Raw genomic sequence first — 15,812 nt, 5'->3', positions numbered from 1 at the left:
GATGTGGGGATGGCCCCTGGATGTGGGGATGTGGGCAGGAGCCACCAGGGTCCCACTGGCAGCCAGCCCCACAGACCAGCCCCGATGCTGGGCTCAACATTCTCACCCTCCCTCCACCCCGACACCCCAGTGACATCCCAGCGGACCCCTGGGACCAGCATTGCACTCATTGTGTCTCCCCCTGCCAAGGGCTGCATTCACCCAGACAGGCGGGCTCCTCTCGCAGCACGCCAGCTTGTGACACAGTCTGGGAGCCTCATGGGAGACAAAAGGGGACACAGAGAGCTAAGGGGGTTGATTTTGCAGAAAAGTAAAAATAAAAATGCAAGAATGGTGACCTCAAGCAGAGCCTAGGGGGATCTGAATGGTGGCTCTGTGCCGGCAGAGGGGCAGGGCAAGAGGCCACATGCAGCCTGTCCCAGCAGCTGCTTGGGACAAACAGGACATGGAGAACAGGAGCAGCAGAGGAGGGTGAGCTCATGGGGTGAGGGGCCCCAGGGGCACCCGGTGGCCCCCAGAATCTCTGCCTTTTGCTAGACTTGCTCCCCAGCACTCTGATTCCCAGCCTTGCTGTCTGAGGCTGGCCAGAGGGCATGGGGAACTGCTTTGGGGGATGTGGGGATGCAAAGCTGGACCTGCTGGTTACCTCTGCGGGTTGGTCTGGCTGAGCACAGGTGGCAAGAAACACCTCAAGGTGCAGGTGGGGAGCTGCTGCTCTTGTGCAGGGTGGTGGGGTCCCTCTGGGCTTAGCTCCACATCTGTCTCTTCCTGCTCACCAGTACCACAGAGGAATTGATCCCTTGTGCTGGTGCCAGGACACAGTCACACTGTCCTCCTCCCTGCCCTCAACGCCCTCTCCTGGCCCTGCTATCCACTGAGAGATGCAAGAGCCGCAGCTCTTGCATCTCTCATTTCAGAGGTGACCATGCAATTAAAAAAGGTCACAGCCTTGAGCTCACCTTCCCCTGCACTCAGAGGAACTATGAAAAACCTGAAGCTGGTAAGTGAACTAGCACAATTACAGGAGCAATTGGCTGCTGGTGGGGATGGGAAGCTGCCCAGCTGGTCCCAGTTGGCACTTGGGATGCTGGCTTGGAGCCAAGGGCCAGTCCTGCGGTGGGCTCAGCTGGGCACCCCAGCCCGGTAGCCATGGCCAAGCCTCTGCCCACCCGCAGGACCAGCACTCGTGATCCATAGGGGCAGCGGGAGGGCTCTCACCAGCTCCCAAGGAAATGGGAAGCAAACGCGAAGGCCTCACTGGCGCCGTCCTCCCTCCCACACGCCAGCAGCCCAGCTGCACCTCCTCCCGTCTCGGCTTGTTTTCACAGCGTGTCCTTTGGCCGCTCGCTGATCCCTGGACAAATGTTCACTAGCGAGACAGCCCCGGCAGCCTGCAGCCCACGCTGTGGCCGTCCCACCCGCCCTGGTGCTTTCCCAGCCCCGGCCCCGGCCTTGAGCCCATTCCCATGAATGCAACAGTGGAAATGACTGCAGCCTGAGCAAGGCACAGAGAGGCTGAGAGTGCTGGACGTTGTGCAGGGCTGGCAGAGCTGGTGATGCTGTGCCCACAGTGCCTGGGGTTGGGAGAGGTGTCTGTGCCCAGGACTGGCAGGGCTGTGTGAAACAGCATTTTGCCTTAGGAGAGAACAAATCTGTGGCTTTGGCTCTTACGCTGGTTGTTTTTGTAGAGTTCTGGTTGCTGAATCCCATGATCCTGCCCCTCAGTAGGTCCTTCCCATCCCTGGAACAGTTCAAAGTCCCGAGAGAGGTAATCACTGTCCTGATGCTGTGCTTTTGGGGCAACTCGGGAACGGGAACTGGGAGCCACGGGATCCATTCAGGACATAGACCACTGCCGAGGGTGGTCTGACCCTGGGTGGATTGGAAAAGAGGGGCAGCCCCACACAAAACGCCAGAGCACATCTGCACACACGCACAAACACATGTGTACACACATGCACACGTACACACACATGCACATACAGCTCTGCATGTTCCCGGTGTTTCCAGGACCCTTCGCCTGGAGCTGCTCGGGAGGGGACGGCGGGGGCTGGGGGAGGACCCCCGGCAGAGTCCCCTCCTGCACCCGCTCGGGGTCTCTTTCTCTCTCCACGCCGATCCCATCCCGCCGGGGGCCGCTCCCCCCGCCCGAGGGGACACACAGTCCCGGGGGACTGTCCCCGGGAGCCGCGCCTCGGGAGCGTACGGGGGGCTCCCGCCGGCGGGCACAGGAAAGCGTCCCGCCGCCCCCCGCCCCCGCCCGCGGCTCCGGAGGCGCCGGCGCCGGGAAGAGCCGCCGGCGGAACGGGGACCGGCCGGGAGCCCCGGGCCTGGGAGAGCCGGCGAGGAGGAGGAGGGACGGGACGGTTTGTGCCGCGGCCCCCGGCCCCTCTGCCACTTCCTGGGAAACATGGTAATTCCTGGGGCATCCCTCTCCCTGCCGCTGCCCCTCCCCGCCGCTGCCGGTCCCGCGGGCACCGGGTGGGCACGGGGTGGGCAATGGGAGCGACAGCAGAGGGAGGTCGGGAGCGCAGGGGGAAGGAGGTGCAAAGGCAGAGGTGGGTGCGGAGGTGGGTGTCAGGGCAGAGGTGGGTGCGAAGGCAGAGACAGATGTGAAGGTGGAGCTTGGACAAGGTTGGATATCAGGAGAGGAGGAGGATGTGGCCTTGGCCCGCTTGGGCAGGTGTGTGCGGGGCCGCATCCTGCGATGCTTAAACTTCCGTGCGAAGTTTGTGCGGGGGATGGCGCGCAGCGGCCGGAGCTGCCGTGCGAGCCGTGCCGGCGCAGGGGATGCTCCAAGCCCTTGGATCGTTCCTCTCCGCAGCCGGCACGTGCCGTTGCCCCGGGCTCTGAGCTGAGCGCGGCCCCCGCTCTGGGCCAGGCTGAGCGCTTGCATCGTGCCCTGCCAAAGCTGGTGACAGCAAGGGCTGCGGAGAGGCGGAGGAATTGGTATTCAGGACTGGTCCCAGGCTCAAACCTCTCCTTCCTGAGCAGCGGGGAGAAAGGAACTGGAGCTGAGTCACCCTGTGGCTTCGGGCATGGGTTAAAGAACTTTACCACACCAAAACCCCAAAGCCCAGCCCGTCTTGTTGATGTAAACCAGTTTAAAAATATGGGTATTTGGGGAGAAATATCAATCTCTATTTAACAGCGCTTTGGCTTATTAAAATGGAAATAGCTTTGCAAATGTAAATCTCCTTATGCTCCCTAATGCCTTTGTTCCAGCTCCCTCCCAGTGGGTGGAGGGGCTGCTTTTGGATTCCTATGGACTCCTGGCCAGCCTGGATGCAGCTTTGCCGACGAACTCGGAGCCGCTGCACCATGGTTACCCCAAAAGCCTCCCCCAGTGATGAAGTGCTTTTTGACACTCCATGAAAACATTTTTAGTCAGTAATTCCAGGCCAAAATATTCCCCAGCACAACTCGGGCTGTGTCTGGAGCCTCCATCAGTCCCTGGTTCTCTACTGACACTGGCTCACACAGTCCCTGCAACTGGATGAAGTTCTGGGTGGCAGGACAACAGGAAACAGCCTCAAGTGGTGCCAGGGAAGGGTTAGACTGGATACTAGAGAAAAATTTCTTCACTGAATGAGTTGTCAAGCACTGGCACAGTCTGCCCAGGCAATGGTGGAGTCACCACCCCTGGCAGGATTTAAAAGACTGTTGGAGGCAAGGCAGGCAGTTCTGGCTCATCTCTCATGGCAGCATTCAGAGCTGGATGGATCCTCCTGTGCTCTTGTGGCTTCTGCCTTGGTGTTGGGGAGGAAGTCCAGCTAGGTAGTGCTGGGCATGGAGGTGGTGGGCACTCAGATGGGTTCAGCACTGGGGACCAGGTGGCTGCACCAGGGCCTCACTGGAGCAACATGGAATAGGGTGCTGGGCTTTGCCCTTCATCAGGGATTTTCCAGAGTAAGGTCTCCAGTCCATTCTAGGAACTGTACACAATAAGACAAAGCTTAAGGAGAAAGGTCCAAGGGCAGAAAGCCTGGACAGGAAACACAGTGGCAGATCAGGGCCCTGAGAAGGGACCGGCTTGCCTCCTCTTCTGCCCAGCTCTCTGGCTTCTCCTGTCAGGTGCAGGGGCAGGAGATTCCTGTGCCGAGACATGGAAAAAAAGTCACGAAGAATTAACCAGACCATGACTGCAAAGTGCTTTAGCTAAAGCGCATTAAAACTAATTAAGCTGAATTAACCATGGCCCCTTTGTCTCTGTATGGGCTCCTGGACCAGGAATTAGCTGCCTGAAAGTAATGCTCACCTTGAGCTAATCCCACCAGACTTCCTGGGTGCTCTTATGGGAGCAGGACCCGGCTACTTGGAGGATGCTCCTCTTCTCCATTTGCCAATGGGGTCCCCTTGACAGGTGTGCCAGACTCATCCCTGCGCTGCCTGGAGCACAGCCCGGGCATCACGGGAACTGTGGAATGGCTTCTCTCCATGTACCAGCCGTGCCACACAGCCTCCAGCTCCTGCAGCACTGAGAGAATGAACTGGGAACTGCTGGTCCGCAGGTGGCACAGCCGCGGTGTCCTCACCCTGCTCTGGGGCAGTGCGGGGGGATGCAACGCGGCAGAACGCTTCCCAGAAAATACAGGAATGACTTTGGCGAATTCAGCAATGAGTCTGGACCAAAACACCCTATCCATCTTCAGATGTTTGTCCTTCCTCCCATCTGCTGCATTCCTGCAGCGAGCTGCGGAGCCCGGCACAGCCCCACGATCTGTCTGGTCTGACTCCTCTTAACCCCTCGGCTGCTGCGGCTCCCCCGCCTCCACATGGCTGGCAGCCGAGCGAGGCGGCCGCTGCCAAGGGGCTCATCCCAGGCTCCTTAACCACAGCCCGGCGCTGGGAACCGGACCCGCCCCGCCTGGGCCGTGCTTGCTGGGCTCCACGCCTGGCTCTCCCCGCTTCCAGCCCAGGAGGGTTTGGAGCCCCTGAGCTCAGCGGCATTGCCAGTGTGGACGTCCCAGGGCCCCGACAGTGGCACAGTGCAGCGTGGGATGGTGGGCAGAGACACCAGCTCAGGCGGATCGGTCTCCCCGCTGCGGGGCCACTCTCCCACCAGTCGCTCGCCTCTCTCCCGCAGGATGCCGGGTCACTGGATGCGGCGGTGCAAAGTGCTCTCCAGTCCCTCTATCCTCCCTTCGAAGCCACGGCTCCCACCGTCCTGAGTCAGGTGTTTCGGCTGCTGGAGACCAACTACCAGGGGGATGGGCTCTGCTGCCTGCTCCAGTTCCTCATCCCCGCCAAGCGGCTCTTCGAGCGCCTGCGGCAGGCGGCCTGTGTAAGCCCCCGTGCCCCACAGCGGTGCCCCCATGAGCCATTCCCAGACACTGGATTTGCCCTAAGGAGTCCTGCCTGCATGGGCACACTGCCCTGTGGGTTCCCTCCCTGCACGTCCACTCCTTGTCCCATCTGCTTCCTACAGAGGGGACTGTGGCACACCCAGCTCCCTGGGATTTGTCCAGCGTGTGTGGTGCTGCAATAAGGGCAGGGAACTCTGGGGTCATCTTGTCTTGATCCCAGAGAGGCTTAAGCAGGGGTTTTCCCTCTGTAAGCACATGGGTAGACTCGGCACTGTGGGAATAGCCATGGCTCAGGGCGGGCTTGCAGGGCTGTGCTGCAGGAGCTCAGCTCAGGGACGTGCATTGGGTCACCAGGCTCTTTCATCCTCACCATGGGAAGCACAGGGCCGGGCAGCGTGTGGGGGTGGCTGGGAGGCACAGAGCTGGCAGGGCTCTCTCATGCACTGTGTTCTTCCTCCTTCCCAGGCTCCCTACTTTAACCGCATCTTTCTCCATGAAGGCTGGCCCTTATGTCTGCACGAGAAGGTGGTTGTGCACCTCGCACCGCTCAACCCCCTCCTGCTGCGCCCCGGGGACTTCTACCTGCAAGCAGAGCCCTGTGAGGAGCACACAGCACGTGTCACCATCAAGCACCTCTCCCTGGACCTGCGCTCCGTGGAGGAGACACCTGTCCCCGAGGCCACCCACGCTCTGCTCTTCACCAACGCGTGGCTGGAGGAGGTGAACAGCAGCTGGGCCGGAGCTCCCCTGCACACCTGCCTGGTGGCCACCGAGAATGGCGTCACCCCGCTGCCGTGGAGCCGGATTGCCACGCCTGAGTTCACTGACAAGCCCAGGGCTGGAGCTGACAGTGTGCCCGCTGGTGCCTGGCATGAACCTGCTCCTGAGACTGCACCTGGCACACCTGTGCCCCATGGCACAGTGAATGCCCCCATGCCCTACAGCAGCATTGTGGGCACCGTCCCAGGCTGCAAGGCCACCTCTCGGAAGTCAAACCAGGGACGATACCCGGGACTGATCAAGGTAGAGCAGGCAGGTCTGCGAAAGAAGCCGGCCACGCTGGCTGTGCCCAGCCTCAGTGAAATCATCAGCCAGAACCTAGAGGGGGAGTATGTGGACCTGCTGGAGCAATCCCAGGAGGACTTGGACGTCCTGACCAGATCCCTGCTGCCCACCTGCCCTCCAGGGACGATAAGGGCTGGGGCTGATGAGATGCTCCCCTGGGTGAATGGGGGATCAGGAGCAGATGCGTGGCCCTGTGGGGGAGCACTGAGCTCAGACGAGAGTTCCTGCAGCCCAGACCTGGAGAGGAAGCTGAGCCAGGAGCCAGGGCCACATGGCCCAAAGAGCCGCCAACGTGACTCCTACATGGCCGCGCTGCAGAACCCGGTGAGCTTCGGCTCTGGGCTGATGGCAGCCATCCTGGAGGAGCCGGACAGCCCTGGCTCTGAGCTGCCCCCTGCCACCCCCCGTGAGACCCCCACACAGCACAGGAAGGGGGCTGGCAGCCCCATGCTCCTCACCCGCCAGTCCCGCCGAGCGACTCCTGGGGTGCCGGGGCGAGGGGAGCTGGTGCAGCGGGGCAGCCCCCAGCTCCCCCCAGGTTCCAGCCACAAGTTCTCCTTCCTGAAGGGCACGTGGCTCAGGGCAGCCCCCGAGGATGAAAGAGTCAGCAGCCAGCACGAGGGGGCCTGGAAGAAGATGTCGGCCATTTACTCGCCCAGGATGGGCAGAGCCAGGGCAGCAGGGAAAGGTACCATCCTGTGGAGCTGTGGCAGCTGACCAGGCACTGCTGGGGCTTTGCTATTCCTCTGCTTCGTTGAGTGCCACCAGCTTCCCTCTCCTCTATCCCTGTGCACAGGTACGAATGCAGCCACTGCTGCTCCTATGGAGGAACGGTCTCTGGAAAGTTCCAGCTGCAAGAATGGTCCCTCTGTGCCCAGCACTGGCATTGCTGGTCGGGAGCCTCCAGCCTGGCAGGACCTGCATGCTGGGCTGCTGCGCTCGGGCATCATCTGCCTGCCAGGTACTGCTGACACCATGAGCCTGGGGAATGGGCGGGAGACGCCTCTGGATGGAAACAAGGCTGCTGGAGAGAGTGTTTTGGAGGAAGGTTTCAGGGCTTTGCTGGAGGCCAGAAATACTCCAAGCGGAAAATTTTTTTTCAGCTGGCAAAAACATTAAAAACATAAATGCAGGCAGCCTGTGCAGAGCAGCTGCCCCAGTCCCAGCCGCCCCAAGCCCTCCCACACCATTCCTCTCCAGTGAAGCTGTTCAGCTTTAGCTGCCAAACACTAAACATTTGGCTCCTTCTTTTTCCCAAGAACCAAAAAGCAGTAACAAAACCCATCTTCTTCTCAGGAAAAACGTCCCCAGCAGCTCTGGAATTCCAGACATCCATGCCAAGAACCCTCCTGGGCTGGCTCTCCCCCTCCCAAAGGGCCAGAGAGGCTGCACCATGGCAGCACTGATGGTTACCCCAGCCCATTGTGGGGTGCTCAGGTCTGGCAGGTGGCTGCCAGAGGAGTCACTCACCCTTTCTCCACAGGGAGCTCGGACAGGCTGGGCAGGGCCCTCCTCCTGGTGACCACCAGTGGCAGTGCCTGGCGGGCTGCGTGGTGCTCGGCTGCCGAGCTGGCAAGGCTCATCCTCTGCCTCTGCTCCCTCCCCAGGTAAGAGCCAGCAGGACCTGCCAGTGACCCCCAGCTGCTGCCTGGCTCAGGGCTCCCAGGCTAAGCTGGGATGGATACCCAGCATCCCACACACTCTGGTTTAGGCACATCCCTGAGGTCCCTGGACCATGCCCCTGCCAGAGGCACTGAGCCCTTGGCAGGGACATCCCACAGGGATGAGGCCACTGCCTGTGGCTGTGGGTTCCTGCCTGCCTGGGGGTGCAGAATGTGGGAGGGGGCTTTGAGAGGGTCCTGCCCAGGGAAGGACCCCCACTCCTGCTGTGTTTCCCTTCGCTAGGCAAGAAGTGAAGAACGGTGAGAGGCGAGAAGCGAAGGATGTTGGGCTGACGGTTGTGGTGGATGCCAGGAAGCAGCCGCCTGCTCCCGTGCTGTTCTCAGCCCTCCGCTCTGTCCAGGTATGCCAGGCTCTGTGTGCCTGTGCCGTAGGCATGCCAGGGGTGTTCCTGTCTGGGAGGGAGTGCTGCCACCCTTTGGGGGTCCCTCAGAGCCTCCCCTGTGCCCACTCTCCATGCGATCCCCAAAGGTCCCTTCTGAGCCCTGCCATCACCCGGCAGGCATCACCAAGAGCCTTTCAGCATCCTGCTATGTGAATTTACCAGGAAATGGGCTCTGAAGTGACAGTCCTCTGTCGTGGCAGAGTCCTTGTGCCAGTGCCCAGGTAGTGCCACAGGCGTGCCCTGTGCTGTCCAGGGGCTATGGGATCCCTCCTGCCACAGCCTTGGTATGCCTGATAAAACCCACATTGGCCCTGATGCTCCTCACATGGAGAAGTGTCACTGGTGTCAGAGAAGGGGTTCACTCATGAGGCTCTTCCCATGGTCCTTTGCCAGAGAGGCAAGGTGTCTGGGACAAGGTCATGGCCTGAGGGACATGTTTCCATCTCCCACACCAGTGAGAGTGGGAGCCTTTTCCTTTGCAATGAGCTCACCAGCCTCAGCTGACCCAGGAAAGTCCCACACTGCTGCAACTGTGCAGGCTTTGCCCTGGTGATTCTCCCCTGCCTCCCACAGAGTGTCTCTCCAGGCTGCATTCACAGCATGCTGCTCCTGGCCGAGAAGGAGCTGGTCTCCCACCGTGAGAAGTTGTCTGGGGTGCAGGTGAGCCTGTCCCTGTCCCCTGAGCTGCTGCAATAGGGGGTTATTCCCTGCTCCAGGCAGCCTTACAAGCCCTGTGCCCTGCAGGTGGAGACCTTGACATCGCTGAAGGCTCTGGGCCGCCACGTCGACAGCTCCCAGCTGCCCCCAGAGCTGGACGGTGCCTTCCCCTACTGCCACGGCGAGTGGGTTCAATTCTTCCAGGTGTCTGTTACCACGCCATGAGCCATTGCCTCACCTCTCCTGTGTCCCTCTGTCCCCACTGCATCTTATGTGTCCCACACGCATCCCTGGAAAAGCAACAGGAAGGGCTGGGAGAGGGGGAAGAACAGGAGAGCTCAGCACAGGAGGGTCAAGCTCCTTCCTACCTGCTCCTGCCTGCAGCTGCCCATCCACCTCCTCACTCCCTTCCTTATCAGCTTTAACCCAGTGCCTCACAGTATTTCCTGCTCTGTCCTGGCACTTCTCCTCCTCCTCCTCCTCCTCCTCATGGCCAGGCTGCCCCCCCTGACCCACGGTGTGTGTCCCCCACAGAAGCTGCAGCCCTTCACAGCCAGCCTCAGGCAGGCATCGGAGCTGCTGCAGCGCTGCATCCAGGAGCTGCGGAACACCGACGCACTGGCTGGGACACAGGTAACAGGGTGGCAGTACCACAGGCTGGGGACATTCCCAACGTGCCCATCTGCAGTGCAGCCACAGCAACATTTCCCTCCAGTTCCCCAAAACTTGGCATAACTGTCCCCAGACTGGCTGCTCCTGGCCATGGGGCTGTTCCCTGTCCCCTCTGCTCCTGCCTGGGGAGCAGCCCCAGGTGCCTATCCTGTACTGGCTGAGACCCCAGGTAAGACACTTGTTTCACCCTCCCTTCCTCCACAGGATGCAGCTGCAGGCATCAGGAGGCACCGGGAGCTGATGCAGAAGGTGCTGAGTGACCCTCAGCTGGTGCGGGTGCAGCGTGAGGGGGGGTTCCTGCTGGCCAGGCTGCGCAGGGAGGCCGCCCGCCTCTGCGCCTCCGACCACATCAGGTAGGACAGGGCAGTTCCACTGTCAGGGGGTGCCAATGCCAGGGACCCCCTCTCCTGCTGGTTGACAGAGCCCCCTCCCCATGGACAGCCCGGTCCCCATGAGCCCAAGCTATTGCCATGATCAGTCCTGCTCTGGAAACATGGACCGCATGTCTGGGACAGCCCATTGCAGGAGTCCCCTCATCCTCAGTGGTGCCAGATCCCTGAGAGGGTTTCCTGCCCCAGGCCAGGCCAGATCTGTCAGTGCTCTGCAATGCCGGCCTTGGGCTGGGCTCGGGAAAAGCCACTAGATGGGGCCAAGTCCCGGCCGTGCCGCGCCCGGCCAGCTGTGCTGTGCTGTGCTGTGCTCCTCTGGCCATGCCGTGACCGTCCGGTGATGTGCACTTGTCTGGCCGTGCCACACTCATCCAGTGATGTCACAGTCTGGCCGTGCATGGCTCCTCTGGCCATGCTGTAGTCATCCAGTAATGTCACCCCCACCTGGACGCACCATATTCACCCAGTGATGCCGTGATCTGGCCATGCTGTTACTCATCCAGCCATGCTGTAATTGGGCCATTCCACACTCACCCGGTGATGTCGCTGTCGGCCGGGAATGCTGCACCCATCTGGTGATACCGCGCTGCTCCAGCCATGCCACGCTGCTCCATAGTCATGCATTGAGGCAGCACTGATCCACTGCTCCCTGCTGCTCCCGTCTCTCAGTGGGGCTGGGCTGCACTGATAGACGGGGCTTTCCCATACCGTGGTCCCTGCCATTCATTTCCTCCATGGGTTGGGAAGATGTCCATGTGCCTGTAAGGCTGGGGTCAGGAGCTGGGCCAGAGACCTGCTCCCCTTCACTCTGTGCATCTGTGAGCTCACCTGGCCGCACCTGGCACTGATGGCCCCTCTCCTCCCAACCCCCAGGACCGGTATGGAGCTGGCTGAGGGGCTGTACAGTCAGCTGGAGGAAGAACTTCACAGCCTCGTGTCCCAGTCCAACAGCTGCCTGGGGCGCCTGGAGCTCCTCCGCAAGGTCCAGAAGCTCGAGACTGAGTTTGGCAAGGTGAGCTGGGTGTCCCTGGCATGCCACAAGTTGAAGTTTCCTTCTGTGGTTTTCCATGGTTGAGTGTTTTGGTCACATTTCCTTTGTTTTTGATGATGATAGAAGCCTAGAGAATGGCAGTATTGCCTGAGCTTTGATTTTCATTACGGGCAACTGCGTGTGACTGGGCCTGGGCTGGGATGCCGGGCTGGGGCAGGAAGGGGAGATGCTGTGGACACGCTGCTGCTGCTGCTGCCCTCCTGATCCCCTTCTGCTCTCTCACAGCTGGGGTCCTGGCTGGATGGGGAGGCAGCAGCTCAGCTGCAGGAGATGGGCACCGAGGATTGGAGTCCCGACAGCTGCCAGGGCTCCGCCGAGCACTTCAAGGAGTTCCTCACCCAGGCCACAGTATGTCTGGAGGGGCTTTTCTGTAACAGACATCCCCTGGGTTTGGAAAGAGGCTTCTGGGCAGAACTGAGTGTCCCCGAGCTGTTGAGTCACGCTGCAGTTGTCAAGCTCAGCATTGTGGGGACTCTGGGCAGTCCTGCTCCAGGGAGGGGGTGGCTGTGCTGTTCCTTGACGTGTGCTGGGCTGGGACTGCTGTCCCCAACCCCTGCTGCACTCCATCCATGCAGCTAGCTCCTTTTTCCTACAAAGTCTGGGCATCCATCAGACAACAAATAACATTATGATGAAGATATTCTTGTTCCCCTGGATCTGTAAGGCCCTTTAGTCACACGCACTGCAGGGAGGGTGAGGCATGGTGACCCCACTTGGGACAGGAGGGACGTTTGGTGCATTTTGAACCATGCCAGGGCAGAGCAGAGATTTGGAGAATTCCATTGCTTTGTTTGTTCTCACTTGCCCAGAAGTGTTTCCCATCCATCTGTAATGGCGATGTCAAGTGCTACCTGCAGTGCATCACCCTGCACACATATCCCAGGTCAGCACCATTCCCAAATCTGGAGCCGTTCCTTCCTCCCGCCCCTGCAGGCTCGGTACCAGCATGGCCTGACCCTGTGCCAGGAGGCAGCTGAGGTCCGAGACACGACATTCCCTGAGGCAGATGCCTTCCAAGTGTCTGCAGCCCTTTTCCAGAAAAAGCTGATGAGCTTCTCCAAGCAGCTGGAGCGGCGGCAGGCAGAGCGGGAGCTGCTGCAGGAGCTCGTCCGGTTCTCCAACAAGGTGGGTGCAGGGGATCTTCCCCTGCAGGACATGGTGCTGCTGGTGGCCACGAAAGCAGCCACTCTCCCCTGTTTTGCAGGTGGCAGGGCTGAAGCTGGACTGCAGGCAGTGCTCGGCCCGGGCGCAGCGCGGGGAGGGCCAGGCTCTGCGGTGCCTGCAGAGATCCTTCCAGAAGCTCTCGGTGGAGTTTGCCCTGGAGAAGCTGAAGGAGATGAAGGCTCAGGTGCGCAGGATGCAGAACAGCCAAGGGTTGGCAGCCTGGATGGAGGCACAGCACAGGTACCAGGAAACTCGGCAGATCCTGGAGGAGATGCTGGTGGAACTGCAGGAGGCCTGGGGAGCACAAACTGATGGGCAGGGAGGCTCCTCCAGCCCCCCCAGCCCAGGGTCTGCAGCTCCTCACATGGAAATCCCAGTGTGCAGAGCAGCCCCCAGTCCTGAGCCAGCAGTGCTGGGGGGCAGGGGGTTGGCAGAGCAGCCAGAGAACAGCACTGAGGGGCCAGGACAGCCCCAGGGGCCGGGACAGTCCCAGCCCAGCACCACTCCTGGCTCCACGCTGGGTGTGGAGCAGAGCTCTCTGCAGCCCCACTGCCGGCTGGGCCCTCAGGGTGCCCACACCTCTCACCACCACATCTTGGCTGACACCCCCCATCCCAAACCCAAGAGCAGAGCCAGCCTGGGAGTGACAGGACACCTGGCCCAGGAGCACAGCCAGCCCCCTCGGAGGCGTCCCTTCACCCTGCCTCCCTGGACACGCTTCCCAGGTGCTGACCCACCCTGCCCTACTGCTGTGCCCCATGGCACTGCCTCAGATCCCAGCACAGCTGGTGCACCAGCGGGGCCACGGGCAGAAGCTGCCCAGTACTTCCAGATTTCCAGCCAGAGCAGCTTCTCCTCTGAAGACTCAGATTCACAGAACTCCATGGAAGAAGCCCCAGCAGCAAGCTTGGCTTTGCCCAGGGACATCCAGAGTCCCAGCCCACCCTGCCTGTCCGAAAAGGCCCACCAGATCATTTACCTGGAGAACCACCACACTGAAAGTTCTGCTAAAGCAAATGCCAAGTAACCAATTCCTCCAGCTGGGGCTGTTTCTGTCCAGCTGCATAAGTCTCGATCACAGACTGGATGAGACTTCCCATGCTCAGAGATGGGATGCTGGAACTTCTTACCCCACCCTCAGTCCCAGAATCTTTGGTTCCCTGTCCTTAGCACTCTCCCTGCCGTGGATCAGCAGTAATTCCATCACCAGCTCACAAGGTTCATACACAATCTACCAGATGTGTAGAAATCGTCTCATAAAGTGCCTTTATCCCTACCAGTGCCAGCCTTGTCTCAGGCAGTGGAGAGAGTTCCCACATTGGAAGCTGTGTCTGGAGAATCCCTGGGGAGTGCAGACCTGTGAGATGTTCCTGTCACTCACTGTGCTCCCTGCTCCACTGGATGATTTTACCATCCCTGTGCTGCTGCTGCAGCCCTGGCTGAGCCCCAGCAGTGGGCCCTGCGTTTGTGTGTGCTCACTAACACGGGACTAACTCCATTAACATTAATAAACCTGAAGAGAAACACCTGGATGGTCCTCATGGAGGAGAGCGAGAAGTTGTGCCCCACTGAGAGCCAGCTGCTGGGGTTCTCACCCAGGTTCCAGCTGCTCCCACCACCCCAGCACAGTGCCCACAGGCACCTGGTGACACCAAAAATGCCCCCTGTGCCCATTACATGGGCTGTGCCCACAGCCTGGCTCTCCTACTTGCTGCCAGCACCTTTGTCCTGCTCAAAGGACCCTTTTGTAAGGGTTAAGTGCCTCAGTCTCCTGTCCTCCCAGTACATGAGCAGAGTGGTGTCATCCTGCCCAGCCTCCCCACTGTTTTGGGAACGCTCTGTCCTGAAGCCTTTGGGACCCGTTTGGTCGGGGTGCGACCCTGCCGGTCCCAAAGCAGCCTGAGGTCCCCGGAGACGCTGTCCCCGCAGGCGTGACCCCGCTCTGCCTCTCTGGGCATCCGGGAGGGGGTGATGGCAGGCAGGACCCTGGCTGGAGGGGCCAGGCACTGGCGGGCCGCCCCCCTGGGCGGCCACAGCATGAGCTAATCAAGAGACATCAGAGCAGAAGCGATCTGTGCCTTGGAGGCCGTTCCAGAAAAACACACTCCTCCTGCCAGCCCAGCACGGTCATGGCTCGCACCCTGTGGGAGCTGTGCCTCGGCAAAGGGCACTCGCCCATCCCCGTCCGGCTGAGCATCACTCATACCCCCCTCAGCCTTGTTTTTGCCAGATCCCGAGGCCAAGCCCCGCTGAGCTCCTTACGGCCCCAGCTGCTCCCCGCGGGCGCCACGCTCCTCCTGTCTGGGGCATTTCTGAAGCATTAACGGGACCGACCCCGGCCCTGCCTGTCTCAGGACCTCTGCCTGTCACCACTCCTGCTCCTACCCAATTGTCTGCTCTTTACTTCTCCCTACAGTTCTTTTAGACTCCATCTTCCCCAGCTCAACACTGATTTCCCTACTGACAATTCTGCCCCTGCTCCACTGAAATCCTCGTCGCAGAGTCCATCCCATTCCTTTTGGTCTGAAAGTCGTTGTCCTAGAGAACCTGGACAGGTCTGCACAGCCTGTCCTGTGCAAGCCTAGAGTTTGTTCCATTCTCCAATAATGCCACATCCTGAGTGGCACCAAGGTCACCGAGCCAGGACATTTCTACCTCTTCATGATATGTCCCCACTTCCCATCCCCATGTGCCCACTCCCCATCCCCTGTGGCCAGTGCAAGCCGTGCCCAGCTGGATGGGACCCAGCTCACTGCCAGAGCCAAAAATCTTTTCTCCCTCCATCTAGCATCATTCCAAGCCAAGCCTGACAGTTCCCTTGCTCAATTTTCCACTCTGCTGAGAGCTGATCTGCTGTATCCCCCCCATTACAGCTTTTAGGTAGGAGAAGTAGCACTTTCCAGTGAGGAAAGTAATTTTTCAAACCAGATGGAATTATGATTCTTCTGAATAAAGCAAACAATGACTTTCCTGTTGTTTTCTTTTTCCATAAGTAAAATAAAAAAAAAAGGATATTTTGCAAATCCTGAGTTTAACTGATAACAAACAGGGGAATTTCCGGCCTGTGGCTGCAGGGTGAATCGTTTCCCTGGAAGGGTCCTGTGCATTCAAGAGCCATCAGCCCCCACAGCTGGATGGGCATACCCAGATCCCTCCTTCCCTCCTACCAAAAAGTGTTTTGCAACATTCTGACAAAAATTTTCTTATCTCTGCTGATCCTTCAGCACATGATTTATGACTCCCAAGTTTGACCAATTAAGCCATAACCTTTCCAAAAAGGCAAGTACAGGAGTTAATCAATGTCTCCTTTCCCTCGTGAAATGGCAAAATCATTTGTCAGGGCCTGGCAGGGATCCAGCAGCGTGGGCTGGTCAGGGTCTGGCAGTGGCCAGGTGCAGAGCACCCTCCAGCCTTGGAGGGAAACTCCCTCAAAACCCCAGGAA

The 15,812-nt window shown here is 59.8% G+C and overlaps 1 protein-coding gene across 2 annotated transcripts; it reads left to right on the top strand.

Moving 5' to 3' along the window:
• The first annotated feature begins 2,255 nt into the window (after positions 1-2,255).
• On the top strand, positions 2,256-15,339 carry KIAA1755 (KIAA1755 ortholog). 2 transcript variants are annotated; one of them, XM_041419321.1, is made up of 15 exons: positions 2,256-2,413; positions 5,087-5,284; positions 5,772-6,695; positions 6,939-7,059; positions 7,168-7,332; positions 7,855-7,978; positions 8,277-8,394; positions 9,010-9,096; positions 9,181-9,297; positions 9,628-9,726; positions 9,970-10,118; positions 11,028-11,166; positions 11,431-11,553; positions 12,139-12,330; positions 12,410-15,339. In XM_041419321.1, exons 1-15 carry the CDS (start codon positions 2,411-2,413, stop codon positions 13,394-13,396), a joined length of 3,546 nt encoding a protein of 1,181 aa, XP_041275255.1. In that variant the 5' UTR covers positions 2,256-2,410; the 3' UTR covers positions 13,397-15,339. The 2 variants fall into 2 exon arrangements, with proteins under 2 accessions (XP_041275255.1, XP_041275254.1); XM_041419320.1 differs by having other exon boundaries at positions 5,772-7,059.
• The last annotated feature ends 473 nt before the right edge of the window (positions 15,340-15,812 follow it).

Source organism: Onychostruthus taczanowskii, unplaced genomic scaffold (genome assembly GCF_017590055.1).
Source record: "Onychostruthus taczanowskii isolate IOZ18803 unplaced genomic scaffold, ASM1759005v1 scaffold60, whole genome shotgun sequence".
In the NCBI taxonomy this organism is placed as follows: domain Eukaryota; kingdom Metazoa; phylum Chordata; class Aves; order Passeriformes; family Passeridae; genus Onychostruthus; species Onychostruthus taczanowskii.
Note: the sequence above shows the minus strand (reverse complement) of the source record. Positions and strands in the feature narration are given on the sequence as shown.